This window comes from Felis catus, chromosome C2 (assembly GCF_018350175.1).
Source record: "Felis catus isolate Fca126 chromosome C2, F.catus_Fca126_mat1.0, whole genome shotgun sequence".
Taxonomy (NCBI): Eukaryota; Metazoa; Chordata; class Mammalia; order Carnivora; family Felidae; genus Felis; species Felis catus.
Window position 1 is genome coordinate 13,908,181 of NC_058376.1, and position 14,889 is coordinate 13,923,069.

The 14,889-nt window shown below is 45.1% G+C and overlaps 1 protein-coding gene across 12 annotated transcripts in view; it reads left to right on the plus strand.

Moving 5' to 3' along the window:
• Positions 1-12,793, plus strand: part of TIAM1 (TIAM Rac1 associated GEF 1) — a 399,670-nt gene extending 386,877 nt beyond the window's left edge. For 11 of the 12 annotated variants that reach the window (XM_045036687.1, XM_045036691.1, XM_045036688.1 and 8 more), the window contains 4 exons: positions 249-351; positions 2,419-2,506; positions 4,323-4,495; positions 8,089-10,611. In XM_045036687.1, the coding sequence (XP_044892622.1) occupies positions 249-351; positions 2,419-2,506; positions 4,323-4,495; positions 8,089-8,558 (834 nt within the window). In that variant the 3' untranslated portion in view covers positions 8,559-10,611. Of the gene's footprint in view, positions 1-248; positions 352-2,418; positions 2,507-4,322; positions 4,496-8,088; positions 10,612-12,414 lie in introns of those variants that run through there. The other variant, XM_045036692.1, reaches the window with a different exon arrangement.
• Positions 12,794-14,889: the final 2,096 nt, after the last annotated feature.

Consider the following 14,889-nt stretch of genomic DNA (forward strand, 5'->3'; position numbering starts at 1 on the left):
GGGCCCATCATGGCCAGAACCTTCCTGACACTTGTTTCCTTTTTTCTGTCCCCCTTTTGGGGAATCCCTTTCATCTTCCTTCCTGTGGGGCTGAGGTCCCTCCAGACCAGCACGGGGTGTTCCAGCCTCACTAGTTGTCTGGGTGTGGGTGTGGGGGGTGTGGGTGTGTGTCTGTGGTGGTGGTGGGGGGGTCCGGTCCAGGCTGAAGCAGATCACCCCCACGCACCCGCTTCCTTCTCTTCCTGCAGGTAGGATCTCACAGGCTTTCGATTTATGAGGACTGGGACCCCTTCCGGTTTCGGCACATGATCCCCACCGAAGCTCTGCAGGTTCGAGCTTTGGCAAGTGCAGGTAAACACGGGAACATGCCGGGTGCATGTTTCCAACATGTGTATGAACGGTTGGTCTGAATCCTTTCTTTGGCATAACCTCTGTAACCTTCCTTTTTCTTCTATATTTATCTCTTTTTCCTCAGTCTCTCTACTGCCTCTTGTGTTCCCAGCCATGTATGAAATATTTGAATGAATGAATGCATGCATGCATGCATGAACTAAGCGAATAGATGGAATGTTTTCAATATTGTTTCAAGGAGTTCTAGTCAATCCTGTTATATGTATTAATATTATAGTACCTAATATCTGAGTAGCAGTGAGTCTTGTACTTCTGGACAGAATCCTTGAGACCGTGAGCAGATTAAAGCCCACAGAAAATCACTCACTAGCTTTTTAACCGGGGGGCCCATAAAGGCCACCAAAAGCACAAAATAAAGCCATTAAAGCCCATCCCACTTGGACAACAGGTGCAGTTGTCTGGTAGTGAAGGGAGGCCATGGAAGGGACCTCTGCAATGCACAGTAGATCCGTATTTCTGTATCCTCTTCTGGCATCTGATGTGAGCATTAAGTTCTTGGTGCCCAGTGTGTGTTCCTCATCCTTCCCTGTTTCTACATGTCACCTCCATGAGTAATAAAATTGGCTCTGATCCTCATAAAATCAAGTCCCACGTCATGCGGTTTTAGTGAACCTTCAATTACTCACTGAAATTAAACCAGAGCTTCTTCCCTCACTGTTGTGATCTCTTGTAGAAACACTCAAATGCAGAAACCCCATAGGACGAATGTATTTGGGATGATCATTTGCCTTAAGAAGGTTTCTTCCCAACCTTGAGGCACAGCAATTTACTCTAGTGCCTTTTTACTTTATTTGATTTGCCAGAACCTGGAAGTTATTAGCTGGAGTAGCATTCCGAGGATGGGGCACTTAAACACTCTTCTTGTCTTATTTTGTAACCGTAGGTTGCAGATTATCTAGTTCGTATGTTGTGCCTGTTTTATAAATGGGAAAGCTTGTGTCCGTGGCCAACTGTTGGCTTCTCGGCCAGATATTTTGCCTTCGCTGAGGACCACATACACAAAGAATTTAAATTGTGGCAACAAAGCCATCTTTGTGATGTGCTGTTCCATTCTCTTTCATGCTTTCATTCAAAGCATGTTTAAGATTATCAAGATAAAAGCTTTTTTTTTAAGTGAGTTTGAAAGATTAGCCAACTTGTTTCTCGTCATGAGATACATTCCAGTGGCTCTGAGAAACCAGAATGTGCGATTTCTCGATTTTTATCTTCGTTTGGGAAGATTCGTGAACATTTTTGCAGATGAGCCCTGGTTGGGCTTAAATCGTGTGGGCACAATGAGGGTTTGTGACCGGGGCTCTCGGTACCACGCTGGGTAAGGCTGAGACCTCGCAATGTGCAGCCTTTGCCGATTGCAGTAATTGTCCTTTCCACAAACACTATTTCTGACTTCAAAGACCATGGTATGCCGACGTTGCAAAGCTTAGAAATGACTTTAAAGGACAACTGTCCCCGCCTCTGGGCATCCCATTTTTGCTTCCCTCAGAGTGGGCACCCTGGGGGTGCTGAGAAAGAGGAGGAGGCCCATCTGTTTCCAGGACCTGCTGGGCCAGGACACGGGCCTGGCCACTCACAGGGAAGGCCCTTCTCAGGGACACGAGGACCTGCCTCTGGATAGCACTGGCCTGCTGCACTCTGCACTGGCATCTCGGGTTCTGTCTAGTCCAACCGTTGCCGAAAGAACTACTCACTTAATGGAGATAGTTCGGCCAAACAGGCCATGCAGCTAAAGGGGTAGTTCTGTAATCAATATGATTGGCTGATTGCCCTTTTAGACCATCTAGCAGGAGATTGTAGCAACTGGAAAATTTCCAAGCATTTCTTTTTCTTAACACCCATTAAGCTCTCACTTTGTCTCTCTGAGCTGACAGGATGGTGGTGAAGGACCTTTGGTCTTATGAGGCTCTGCGCTATTTAATCTTACGCCAGGGCGTAGAACATGCTTTTGTAAAAATGCAAACATATCTCTTTGGAACATACGCTAATCCCGCCTTGTTTTAATTTATGTAGACGCGGAAGCAAATGCCGTGTGTGAAATTGTCCATGTAAAGTCTGAGTCTGAAGGGAGGCCGGAGAGGATCTTCCACCTGTGCTGCAGGTGAGCCTGGGGCCGTGAGACTGTGCAGCCCAGAGGGAAGGGACGTGACTGCTCGATGTCGCCTCAACCCCCTCGGGGCTCTGCACATCTGCGTGTGCGTCCCTAGACGCCACGTGCTTTTTCTTGCACAACAAATAACACTGATCCGGCAAATTAAACTGATCTTATCAGAACATAGACGATGATCTCACTAACCTAATTTCTTTTTATTTACTTATATACTTATTTTAAGTTTGTTTGGAGAGAGAGCAAGCAAGTGGGGGAGGGACAGAAAGAGAGGGGAGAGAGAGAGAGAGAGAGAGAGAGAGAGAGAGAGAGAGAGAGAGAAAGAGAGAGAAAGAGAGAGAAAGAGAAAGAGAGAATCTCAAAAAGGTGCTGTGCTGTCACTGCAGAGCCTGACTCGGGGCTCCAGCTCATCGACCGTGAGATCATGACCTGAGCCGAAACCTACAGTTGGACGCTTCACCGACTGAGCCACCCAGACGCCGCGCCTTCCCCACCCCCCACCACATGCATTATTTCATTTAGCCAGACTGAGGTTCCATTATTCCATTTTACCTATGGGGAGCCAAGGCTCACGGAGGCTACTTTGCCTAAAATATTACAGAAATGAACACTGAGTTCAAACTCGGGTACTATCTGTGTAGGCTAACATGTTTGTGATTTTGTTGGCAAAGTCCATGGACTTTGGTGAGGCCGCCCCTAGAGATGCTGTATTCATTCATCATTAATACGGAAGACTAAGTGCCACTTACCTGGGTAGAAATACTGACGACCTAATTAGAAAAATTACTCTTACCTAGGAGGAAGGTTTTTATTGTGGGAATTAGGGCTTGGGAAGATTTTTTAGTTCTTTTCAAGGTAGCTTTAATATTGACTTGTCGTGGGGCACCTGGGTGGCTCAGTCGGTTAAGCTTCTGCTTCAGCTCAGGTCGTGATCTTTATGGTTCGTGGTTCGAGCCCCGTGTCGGGCTCTGTGCTGACAGCTCAAAGTGTGGAGCCTGCTTTGGATTCTGTGTCTCTCTCTTTGTCCCACCCCCCCCCCCACCCTTATGCTCTGTCTCTCTCTCAAAAATAAATAACATTTAAAAAAGTCTTTAAAAAAAATATTGACTTGTTGAAATGTGTCATGGGAGTAGCTGATATTTAACATAAGGCCAACTCTGGGGCGCCTGGGTGGCGCAGTTGGTTAAGCGTCCGACTTCAGCCAGGTCACGATCTCGCGGTCCGTGAGTTCGAACCCCGCGTCAGGCTCTGGGCTGATGGCTCGGAGCCTGGAGCCTGTTTCCGATTCTGTGTCTCCCTCTCTCTCTGCCCCTCCCCCGTTCATGCTCTGTCTCTCTCTGTCCCAAAAATAAATAAAAACATTGGAAAAAAAATTTTTTTAACATAAGGCCAACTCTAGAGGAAACTAAGGTCGTTGGGATGTCTGTCTTTGGGTGCTCTGCAGAGCTGAGAATCCTGTAGTTCATTTGCCTGTAAAAAAAAACATTTTGGAACGAAAGGCCTTAAGTGTCAAAAGCAGAATCTGGCAACTTCTTGGTGCAGGATCAGGGTATCCATCAATCTATTCGTCAATGGGCTGTCTGTCCCACATTAGCTGCGGGAGATGAGTCACAAAGCATAACGGGAAAGAAGTGTGTCTTCTCTATCTCCAGCAATGAAAACATGGCTCAGCGCAGAAATCGGAGTTGTGGCCTCTTTGACCTTTGGTCCTCAGGGATATTTGTTGGGCTGCCTCCGATAATATTAGAAGATCCCCATGTGTTAAGTACTTTTTCCCCCTAACGCGTGTAAATCTTCTTTCTTTTCATAGCTCTCCAGAGAGCCGGAAAGATTTCCTGAAGGCTGTGCATTCAATCCTGCGTGATAAGCACAGAAGACAGCTCCTCAAAACTGAAAGCCTTCCCTCATCCCAGCAATATGTACCTTTTGGAGGAAAAAGATTGTGTGCGCTCAAAGGGGCCAGGCCAGCCATGAGCAGGGCAGGTACTGTGGGGATTCAGACGTTCAAGATCCCCGTCACCCCCACTCCACTGTAGAACTCCAGTGAGCTTGACCTTTCTGTTGAGCAAGAATTAGATGTGGCCTTGTGGGGGCTAACACTGGAGTACAGCTCTTCCCTGGTGTCGGGTTCCTCGCCCTTGCCTCCTTCCCGGCAGCTCCCTGGGGATCCGCCCTTCATTCACTCACCTTGCCCTCCCTCCAGCTTCCCTCTGCCACCCTCCTCCTTTTGGCTGGGGACGCCTCTCTCATTCGCCAAGCCAGCGAGTGAGCGCGTTCCCTTTCTGGAGGGGCTCTCTCAGCCTGCTTGTGGAATGAGAGTCGCTGCTTTGCATGACAGCCGGCTTTGTCTAGCAAAAAGCAGTGTGTCCTGTCTCAGCAAGGTCACGGCCTGCCATTCTGAAAACGTGGAGGCTCTGTAATCTGAAAACACAGCGATGCCTGTTCTCAGTAAGGATGGCATGTTTGGTAGACCAGGTGACACATGAGCTGTTTACCCTTGCCTAGTGCCTGCAACTTTATTTTTAGCTTCAGTGTTAGTTTGGGGAAGCCTTGAGCTGCTGTTTGGTAAAGAGGAAACTAGAGTTTAAATGGTCCCAGAGTAAATATTCTTTTAGGACTGGAATCATCACCTTGGAGCAGTGAGGAAGGAAGACCTATACTACCATCTGTAAATAGCAGTAAAATATATCTAGGAAGAAAGGTATTTTCATAACATAGGTATTAGTGACATCAAGATATTCACGCTTTTATCCCTCCTTTCTTAAGAGGTAGCCCTGAATTTTGCAGGGAATTGTCCAGTAAAAGAGGCTTCCTTGGCATTTGCCGAGAAGGGTCTGACCTTTGTCCGGGTCACCTTTCTGCCGATTCACAATTGTGTCCAAGAGGCATAGATAGAATTGTGAATGGTTGGAGGTTTTCGTAGACCTAGCCTACATAGCTTGACGTGGGGTATTATGTTCTTGAGGCACCTTACATTTAACTAATGTTGGGGGTTAGTTAAATCGAACCTACTCTCCAATCGGTTGATAAACGTCTGTTGAAAACCTGGTGCAGTGAACATCTCGTGTTCTGTTGGGTTCTCCAAGTGTCTTGAGAATCTGACGTACCTTTGTATCCACAATCTCTCGCGGAGTCCTCATGTGAAGAAAACTTTGCGGATCCCTTTATACCTCACAGTAGAGCACTTCTCCTGAGAATTGTCTCGCCTAACCTTTTTACTGGCCAGGGAATGTTTAAATTCGGATTGCGAATACGCGTGCCAGCCTCAGGAAATGTGCTTGTCATCGGCTAGGTTTCAGTTGTTAATCAGTGAACCTAAATTCAGAGCTGCATTTGCGTTAAAACTAAGCGATTTTAGTCTGCAGGACACTCAGAAATTTTCCTGCTAAGACCCCTTTGGAGCGAAAACGAATGCAGAGTTGCACCATCATGGAAACCAAGAGAAACCCTCAATGTCAGCCTGTTGGCTTTGGCTGATTGGAAGTTGTCTGCCTGATGGCTCATAGGTAGCTGAAGAAAGTTTTGGCCATTCTGCAAACCCCTCAGTATCATCATCAGCATCTTCACTTTAGACGATTTAAAGATGATGCTTGAGTGGCTCAGCCAGCACCAGTTTGTCACAAGTCTTAACAATGAATTGGGAATACTCAAGTCAGAGATGGTCTCCCTGAACCCTGTATAGCCGTCCAGGTTATGAGGTATCCTTTTAACAAAGGATAAATACTCATGCTTCATTGTGCATTGTCATAAATACCCAGGTAGTTTATTTCTCTGTTCTGATTGAAAAGGACAGTAAAGCCAAGTGTCTTGCCTCAGTACTCAGTCTGAAAGTACTTTATGTCTGCCAAAAGCCCAGTGAAAATGAAAGAATTGTACACATACAGAACCTACCATCCATTCTATAATTGGGGTTTGTTTTTGTTTTTGTTTTATATTTTTCTTATCCCGTATCTGTCCATCTATTGTCCGTCAACGCATCGTATTTTTGACACATTTCAAAAATACACACATTAACACACTTTACCCCTGAATACTTGAGCACTGGCAAAAATATTTCCAGTAGCCCAATTTTGAATCCAGGTGGTTCTAATATGGCGATTGGAGACAGGCAGATTCCACTATGGTGGGATTGGGATAAAACTGAACAGGAAGTTTTGCTTTTTCCCACTGGAGTAAAAGTAGTGCCTTTTTTTTTCTCTCTTTTTTTCCATTTTTCCTGGAAACCTTTATTCGATTCCCTTCCTTGATCAAGAGCAATTTCCGTTTGTTCCATTTTCAGCTGGTAGAACGATAGAAACCTAGGGATCTGAGCCAGAGGATGGCTGGAATGGGAGCCAAGTGAGGGCGTCATCCGACCCGCTGCCCGTATACCTGCTGTGTTTGGAGTCATGGCTAGGTTTGGCAGTACTTGGGAATAGCTATCGTACTCCTTACACCGAAAACAGTTTAACGGTTTTAGGGCTTAGGTGCCGGGAACGCGGCTACTAAGGGGGGTTTAGGCTCTTCCCCTCCACTGGGAACCCCATGTTGCATTTCACCTTCTCGTGTCTAATGCCACAGCCCCTTGACTAGCAGGGACCAGGCAGTGGCGTCCCTTGCGTATGTGTCTTTTGTGTGTGAGCGTGTGGTGGGAGTGTTCGTTTGCTTGATTGAGTGGCGTCTTGTGTGTTTTGAAAAACTCTGGCTTCCTAGAGGGCTGTGGGGTGAACAAACAAATTCAAAGATCTGTTTGTTGGTAATGGTGAGTCCCTTTATATGGCGCTTCGAGGGTCAATGGCATGGGTGTCATATATGACTTCTTTCTCATTCCACTCGGGCACCGGTATTTTAATTGATCTGTAGGAGAGTAATCGGTGACACACAGAATGTCGTCAGGAGGGACTAAAGCTCACATTTGCTCAGCCTCACAGTTCACGTGGGGCTTTGTCAGAAAGCGGGCAGGGCCGTGACTGGAGACTTGGTGTCTCTGAGAGCCACTCTCCTGTAGGCTCTGCGTGAGGGACGCCGTGCCCTTACTTCACTGCAGATCCTCCAGAAATGTGACATTTGGTTTCCCAGAGAGCAGTATAACTTGGACCCAAACTTCTGCCTCCTTGATGTGTGATTTCTGTGAAGCCAGTGGAACCCTAAAAGCACCCCCTACCCTTACCAGAGACCCATCCCAGATACCCTAGGACAGCCCCTGGGGATCCCCAGAGCACTGCACCATGGGACATCGTCAGGGCTGAGGGCACTAACTAATCCCAGGGTCAGAGGTCAACTGGGTGCAGCACAGGGTAGAGAAATAGATTGTTTCAGAGGGAGGTGAATCCCCTTTTCCCCATAACCGAAAGCCCCCTGCGTCCCTCTGTTCCCCCTGCCCTGCCCTTCGGTCCGTTGCTATGACATCCTCCAAGTCCAGACATCTGTGTGAAATAAAGACTCTAAGGCAGACTGGTGAAATCTGGACTTTAAGCCCCGAACGACATCAAATAAATACCATTTAGCGTTTCTTTTTCTTTTCTTTGCTGTCTGGATTTTCATCGCATGTAAAGCATGTGGGGGTTTTCTTTTTATATTTTTGTGTGTGTGTGCAGTGTCCGCCCCAAGCAAGTCTCTTGGCAGAAGGAGGCGGCGACTGGCTCGAAACAGGTTTACCATTGACTCTGATGCCATCTCGGCCAGCAGCCCGGAGAAAGAGTCCCAGCAGCCCCCCGGTGGCGGGGACACTGACCGATGGGTAGAGGAACAGTTCGATCTTGCTCAGTACGAGGAGCAAGACGACATCAAGGAGACAGACATCCTCAGTGACGATGATGAGTTCTGTGAGTCCGTGAAGGGCGCCGCGGTGGACACAGACCTGCCCGAGCAGCTTCAGGCTGCGTCCATCAGTCAGCGGGAGAGAGGCCGCAAAAGCCTGGATAGTCACGCGTCCCGCATGACGCAGCTCAAGAAGCAAGCCGCCCTGTCGGGCATCAATGGAGGCCTGGAGGGCCCGAGCGAGGAAGTCATCTGGGTTAGGCGCGAAGACTTTGCCCCCTCCAGGAAACTGAACACTGAGATCTGACTGTCACTTTCCCTCTAGAGAGTGTGTGTAGATACTCCCCACCCCCCACGCCCTGCCCTCCCCCTGCCCCCTCCTGTCCCCTCAAGGAGGAGAATGTCCCCGTAGGTGGCACTCTTGCACACACACACGGTTTTGGCGGCTTGACTTTGTGCTGAAGCCACGTCGCCACCCAACTTCGTCATCTCTCACGACATCAGAAAGAATTGTCCAGAATCCCAAATAAGCTCGAGTTCCGTCTTCTGTACATTCCTAAGGGCTCTTATCCTCAACTAATCAGGGCCGGAAAAATTCAAAAATAAAACAAAAAAAAAAGAAAGATTCTGTAGCACTGGAAAAAGAATCACCCCCGGTGTTTTAAGTATGTTACGACAGATTAGTTGAAGGGACAGCACAAAAACTAACAATAATAAAAGTCGCTCTATCTGAAATCAGTCCAGGAGCCATCTCTCAGTTGGGGAAACCACGTTCAAACACAAAACACAACAAAGCAACTGTACCGTCTACAATGTTCTTACTCCTTCCCCTCTTAAATGTCTGAGAATATCTGTGTATTTTAAGAATGTGTGAGGAGACGGTGGAGATGTATGTTTTGATGAGTTGTTTTTTGGGGTGTTTTTTTGTTGGTTTTTTGTTTGTTTGTTTGTTTTCTTCTCTCTCTTCTGTTTTGGTCCATGGCTGGTCTTACTCAGTGTCCGTGTTCGGAAGTTCTAGTTTTGCATAGAATTATAAAGATGCCAAACTCTTTAAGAAGAGATCCAAATTTATCACTTGAAAAAAAAAACACACAAAAAACACTATTTTTTGTATTTTACTTGAGATGCAGGGGCACAAACAGATAAGAATTTTACAGTGCTAGTGTAACTCTGAATCTAAAGAAATGAGGATTTTACCTTTTACAGAGAGAGTGAGGCATGGTGATTTTATATTTATATATGAAAGGCCAACAAGATGCTTAGGAGAAACTTTTAAAGAAACAGATTGCTTTTTTTTTTTTTTTTAAATGTTTGAATCTCTATGCGAGATGGGAGCTTGGCTGGATTAAACATGACACCCGGATGGGCAGTGTGTTATGTCTGTTGCACGTGGCGGGGGAGGGGAGGCTCCTTCTCGAGGGGTTGCCATGGTGATCATTGGTTTTCCCATCAAAGTTGCATCCTCATCCATAGAATACCTGTCCCTTCCCTGACGGTCCACACCAGACCCCTTAACAAAACAGCCTCTTCAGAAACCTATCTTGTGTTTAATACTTTCAACATGCCAACGAAAACAGGGTAAACACGCTAAAAAACCTAACGTTCTCAACAGATTTCCAAATAGGTAGAACAAAAACAAGTTAAAGCACTTTTGATTCTTTTAAAACGGTTTATAGCTTTTTTTTTTTCTCTCCCATTTCACAATGTCCACTTCCTAAGAAGGGTTTCAATAATATGAAAACTTTCTTTTTTGGGGAAAATATCTATTTGGTGTTTGACACATCAGTAGGTACTTTAAAGACCTGAATTTTATAGTAGCTTTAGGAGTTATATTTTATAAAAATCAGTTATGACTTTATATTTCCAGACAATAGAGAGTTCAGAACATCACGCTCCGGTACCCCTGCTTGCTTTACCTGCTTTCCCACCCTCTGTCCCCCCTCCCCCACCCCCCTTTCGGGTTTCCAGGGCTTTGAGCTTGATCTTTTGAAAGTTTTATTCTATTAAATTTTTGCTATATCTTCTGGTTTTCTTAAAAAGCTTTAGAATGGTTTCTATACCCTTTGTACCACTGCATTGTTCCATATCACCTCTAGTTCGATTGTGTCCAGATGGAAAACGGAAGCAGAGACTTCTGATAGCCACACTAGTCCCAGTGCAACGGTTCCGTCTGCAGATGCTAGAAAGTCTGGTGCTTAGAGAGGGTGCCATTGTCTCTTGTACATAAGGTCATGACGTGTCTATGTCAAAAGTTCTTATATATTTCTTTTATAAGCTGAAAGAAGGTCTATTTTTATGTTTTTAGGTCTACGAATGGAACGTTGTAAATGCCTGTCAAACAATAAAAATACTGAAAAGTATCTGGACGGTCCTGTGCCTTTTTGGATGGGAGGATGGGTGTGGACTGTTGGCAGTGGGAAAGAGGAGATTCCTGGGAATGCCCTTTTGTTTCTCTCTCTCTCTCTCTCTAAATAATTATCGTGATCATCAAGGGAAAGCTGACTTGGTAGAGCTTTTCGTGCTTTTGTGGTTTTTTGTGTGTTGTTTTTTTTTTTTTTTTAATTTTTTTGTGCTGGGGTTGCCTGGGTGGCTCAGTCGGTTAAGTGTCTGACTTCGGCTCAGGTCATGATGTCGCCGTTCCTGAGTTCGAGCCCTGCGTCGGGCTCTGTGCTGACAGCCCGAAGCCTGGAGCCTGTTTCAGATTCTGTGTCTCCCTCTCACTCTCAGCTCCTCCCCTGGCCACACTCTGTCTCTGTCAAAATAATAAACATTAAAAAAAAAATTTTTGTGTGTTATTTTTTAATTTTTTCAACTTGAGGTGTAATTGACCTATAATATTATCTTAGTTTCAGGTGATTTGGTATTCGTGTATATTGCAAAATGGCCTCCTCAGTAGTACAGTTAATATCTGTCACCATACATAGTTTTTGTGATGAGAGCCTTCAAGATCCACTCTTCTAGGTATGTTCAGATCTGCAGTATGGTATTTTAACTATAGTCACCATGATGTATGTTACTTCCTGAGGACTTACTCATCTTAGAACTGGAAATTTGTACCTTTTGAACCTTTGACTCATTTTGTCCACCCCCCACCTCTCTGGCAACCGTCAGTCTGTTCTCTGTGGGCTGGATTCTTGTTCTTTGTGGTTTGGGGGCATTGTTTTTATTTTTATTATTTTTTTAAAGTTTATTTTGAGAGAGAGAAAGTAGGAGAGGAACAGAGAGGGGGAGAGAGAGAATCCCAAACAGGCTCCACACTGTCAGCGAGGACACAAACCGTGGGATCGTGACCGGAGCCAAAATCAAGAGTCAGTGTTTAACCAGCAGAGGCACCCAGATGCCCCGATACTTTTTTAAAAACCTAAACCTTAATATTTTAAATATCAGGAACCACTATAGAGCAGAATCCGTAGAAAAGAATGCCATTTTACGTGTCCTTTCAACATGCCCCACATCCAGGTCAAATTCAGTGGGACCCTCACAGCATTTCTGAGCACCAGCCCCATTCTCTTTGGCTTTAGGACTTGGCCCATTTTCCTGGAAGCCACCTGGGGCTTCCCGAGACGATCCCAAGAACTCGTTGGTTTCTGAGTTCTGTGTCTTCATCTTAAATAGAACATCCTGTGTTCCGTTGTGCTCAGGTCTGTGCTTGTGTTTTGTGCCCGGTGTCATTGCCTTGTGCTGTAGACATAAAGGGTTGGTTCGCTTTCGATCAAGGCGTTCACGTTTTGGCTCATGTCCTTCCTGACTGGCTCCTTGAATACATGCGTGGGTGTGCCCCTGTGTGCCGACAAAACACGCACACACTTAGGAAATGGGTTCATACTATTTTATTAACACATACTTTTTTTTATTAATCTGAGTTTTACCCTCAGTGATACAAATTGTGGCCATTTGCCTAAGACAATAAATAGGTTTGTAGCATTCACAGTCATTGCTACATAGTCATCCATTTTAATGGATGGACTGTGGTTTACCATAATTTCTATGTTCAGTTCCCTGCTGATGGTCATGAAGGATTCTGGTTTTTATTATTATAGAAAAATACCGTGAACGTATGTGTTGCGTATTCTTTGTGCACTTGCTAGGGTACAGTCATCGAAATAGCTTTGAGTGTATGTATATGTGTCTTGAAGATTTTGATGTACGTTTCTACATTGTAGGGGCCATACTGCTGACCTGTTTGGCTTCTGGTGAGTTGTCAAGATCCACTTTCCTGTCTGATGTCTTCACTTTGCGACAGAAATGCCTATGGCTTTGCCACGGAGACTGGCATTATCACCTGCGTTTGTATTAGATCCTTGGGCTGGATATCCTGGTGGGTGGACCATCTCCCAGTGTCCTGTCCTTCCTCCTGTCCACACTCAGTTTCACAGGAACGTTTGGCCATTAAGCTACAGGATTTGGGTACTTAATGTGACACGAGCTGAACATCCTTGCGAGGTCTCCCTTTCAAACTCCAAGGGTTTTAAATACCCTCACTCCACATATGTTACTTCTTGTTTTCCCTCTAGATTTACATGAGGGAGGAACTTTTACAGTAGTGATAAAATCAGTTTCATAGCACAGACATGTTTGGGCAATTCATTCCTTTTCCCAGAGTCCTCTTATCCATAATGAAGAAAATGGCCTTTGGAAACAAAATAAGGGCTTATAGATTTTTTTTTTTTTTCAAAAAAAATCAGAGAAAGTCAAGGTAGGGATACATGGTTGGGATGAAATTTATGTTTGAAATAACTCTTGATGTTTTTTACTAAAAACCATTATGGAAAAAGATTTTTGTAGAACAGAGAGAGGAGCAATGACTGGTAGATTTTCTTTTCTTTCTTTTTTTAAATTTTTTAATGTTTATTCATTTTTGAGAGACAGAGCGAGCAGGAGAGGGGCAGAGAGAGGAGGGAGACACAGAATCCAAAGCAGGCTCCAGACTCAGCTGTCAGCACAAAGCCCGAGTGGGGCTTGAACCCATGAACCGTGAAATCATGACCTGAGCTGAAGTCCAACGCTCAACCAACTGAGCCACCCAGGCGCTCCCTATTGGTGGATTTTCAATAAACTCTCCACGTCTCCGGGAGTTTGTCACCACCCGCGAGAGGAAGATGACCCTGACTCACCGGAGCAATGATCCTTGAGCCAAAATGTGACTTTGCTGCGGGTTCAAAATGCAGATCATTTCAGGGGAATCCACCTCCCAATCTCCTCACCTTTATCTGCCTGGGAGTGTGCTTGTGAAGGAAGTAGAAGTTTTCTCCCGCCCTTCTTAGAATCCTCCCCCTCTTTATGGGAGAGAGACTGTTCTCATCCATTGTGGGTCACGCTTGGGAGCACGAACCTCTGGGACATCAAATAGACACAGAAAAATAGTGTGTTGAGAAAGCAAATGACTCTACTGACCAGGAAGCTCCTACTTTTCCATGTCAGGTGGTTTCAGTTTGCTTTCTCTGTGCTTTCATTATAAACCTGAAAAGTAGGAAGAGAATTGGTGCTGAAGTCTTTATGTGGCTAAAAATAGGATCCCTTCTGGAAACATGAACTAATTGAGAAAAATACCCAAACACTTCCGTGTCATGAAGAGATCATTTCCAGTGAAATGTCACCTTTTACATTTAATAATATCTTATCTGTTTTTTCTTATTGGGCAATTGTACTGGTAACAATTATAATCCTAACTCAATCCAAAAGTGATTTTTAAAGAAGTAGTTGGGGCTTTATAATCATAGGAAATGCCAAACTTTTTGTTTTAATTTTTTTTAACGTTTATTTTTGAGAGACAGAGCTGAAGCGGGGGAGGGACAGAGAGAAGAGACACAGAATCTGAAGCAGGCTCCAGGCTCTGAGCTCTCAGCACAGAGCTTGATGAGGGGGGCAGGGGGAGGGGAGAGGTGGGGCTCAAACATAGGAACCCTGAGATCATGACCTGAATCAAAGTCAGACGCTTAATCAACTGAGCCAACTGAGCCACCCAGATGTCCCAACAAATGCCAAAACTTTTATTTTTTAATTATTTTTTAATGTTTAATTTTGTGAGAGAGATAACACAAGCAGGGGAGAGGCAGAGGGAGAGAGAGACCTAGAATCCGAAGCAGGCTCCAGGCTCCACGCTGTCAGCATGGTGCCCAACCTGGGGCTCAAACTCACAAACCATGAGATTATGACCTGAGCCGATGTCAGATGCTTAACTGACTGAGCCACCCGGGCGCCCCATTAACAAATACATTCATATAGAGATTTTTATTGTAAAGTAGTATATTAGAGAGCTAGGGGATTAGGCAAACAAATTTAAAGAAAATTTTCGAGTTTTAAAACAGATGATGGGTGTCCAATTGGTATAGTACACAGATTGTGTAAGATACATTAAAAGTATTATTTTATTTTATATCTTTAAAAAATTTTTATTTATTTATTTGGAGAGAGAAAGAGAGGGGGGTAGTGGCAGAGAGAGAGAGAGAGAGAGAATGAAAATCCCAAGCAGACTCTGCACTGTCAGCACAGAGCCCGACTATGAGATCATGACCCGATCCAAAATCAAGAGTTGGATGCTTACCTGACTGAGCCGCCCCGGCATCCCAGTATTATTTTACTTTAAAATAGCAACTTTTAGGGGTGCCTGGGTGGCTCAGTCAGTTAAGCGTCCAACT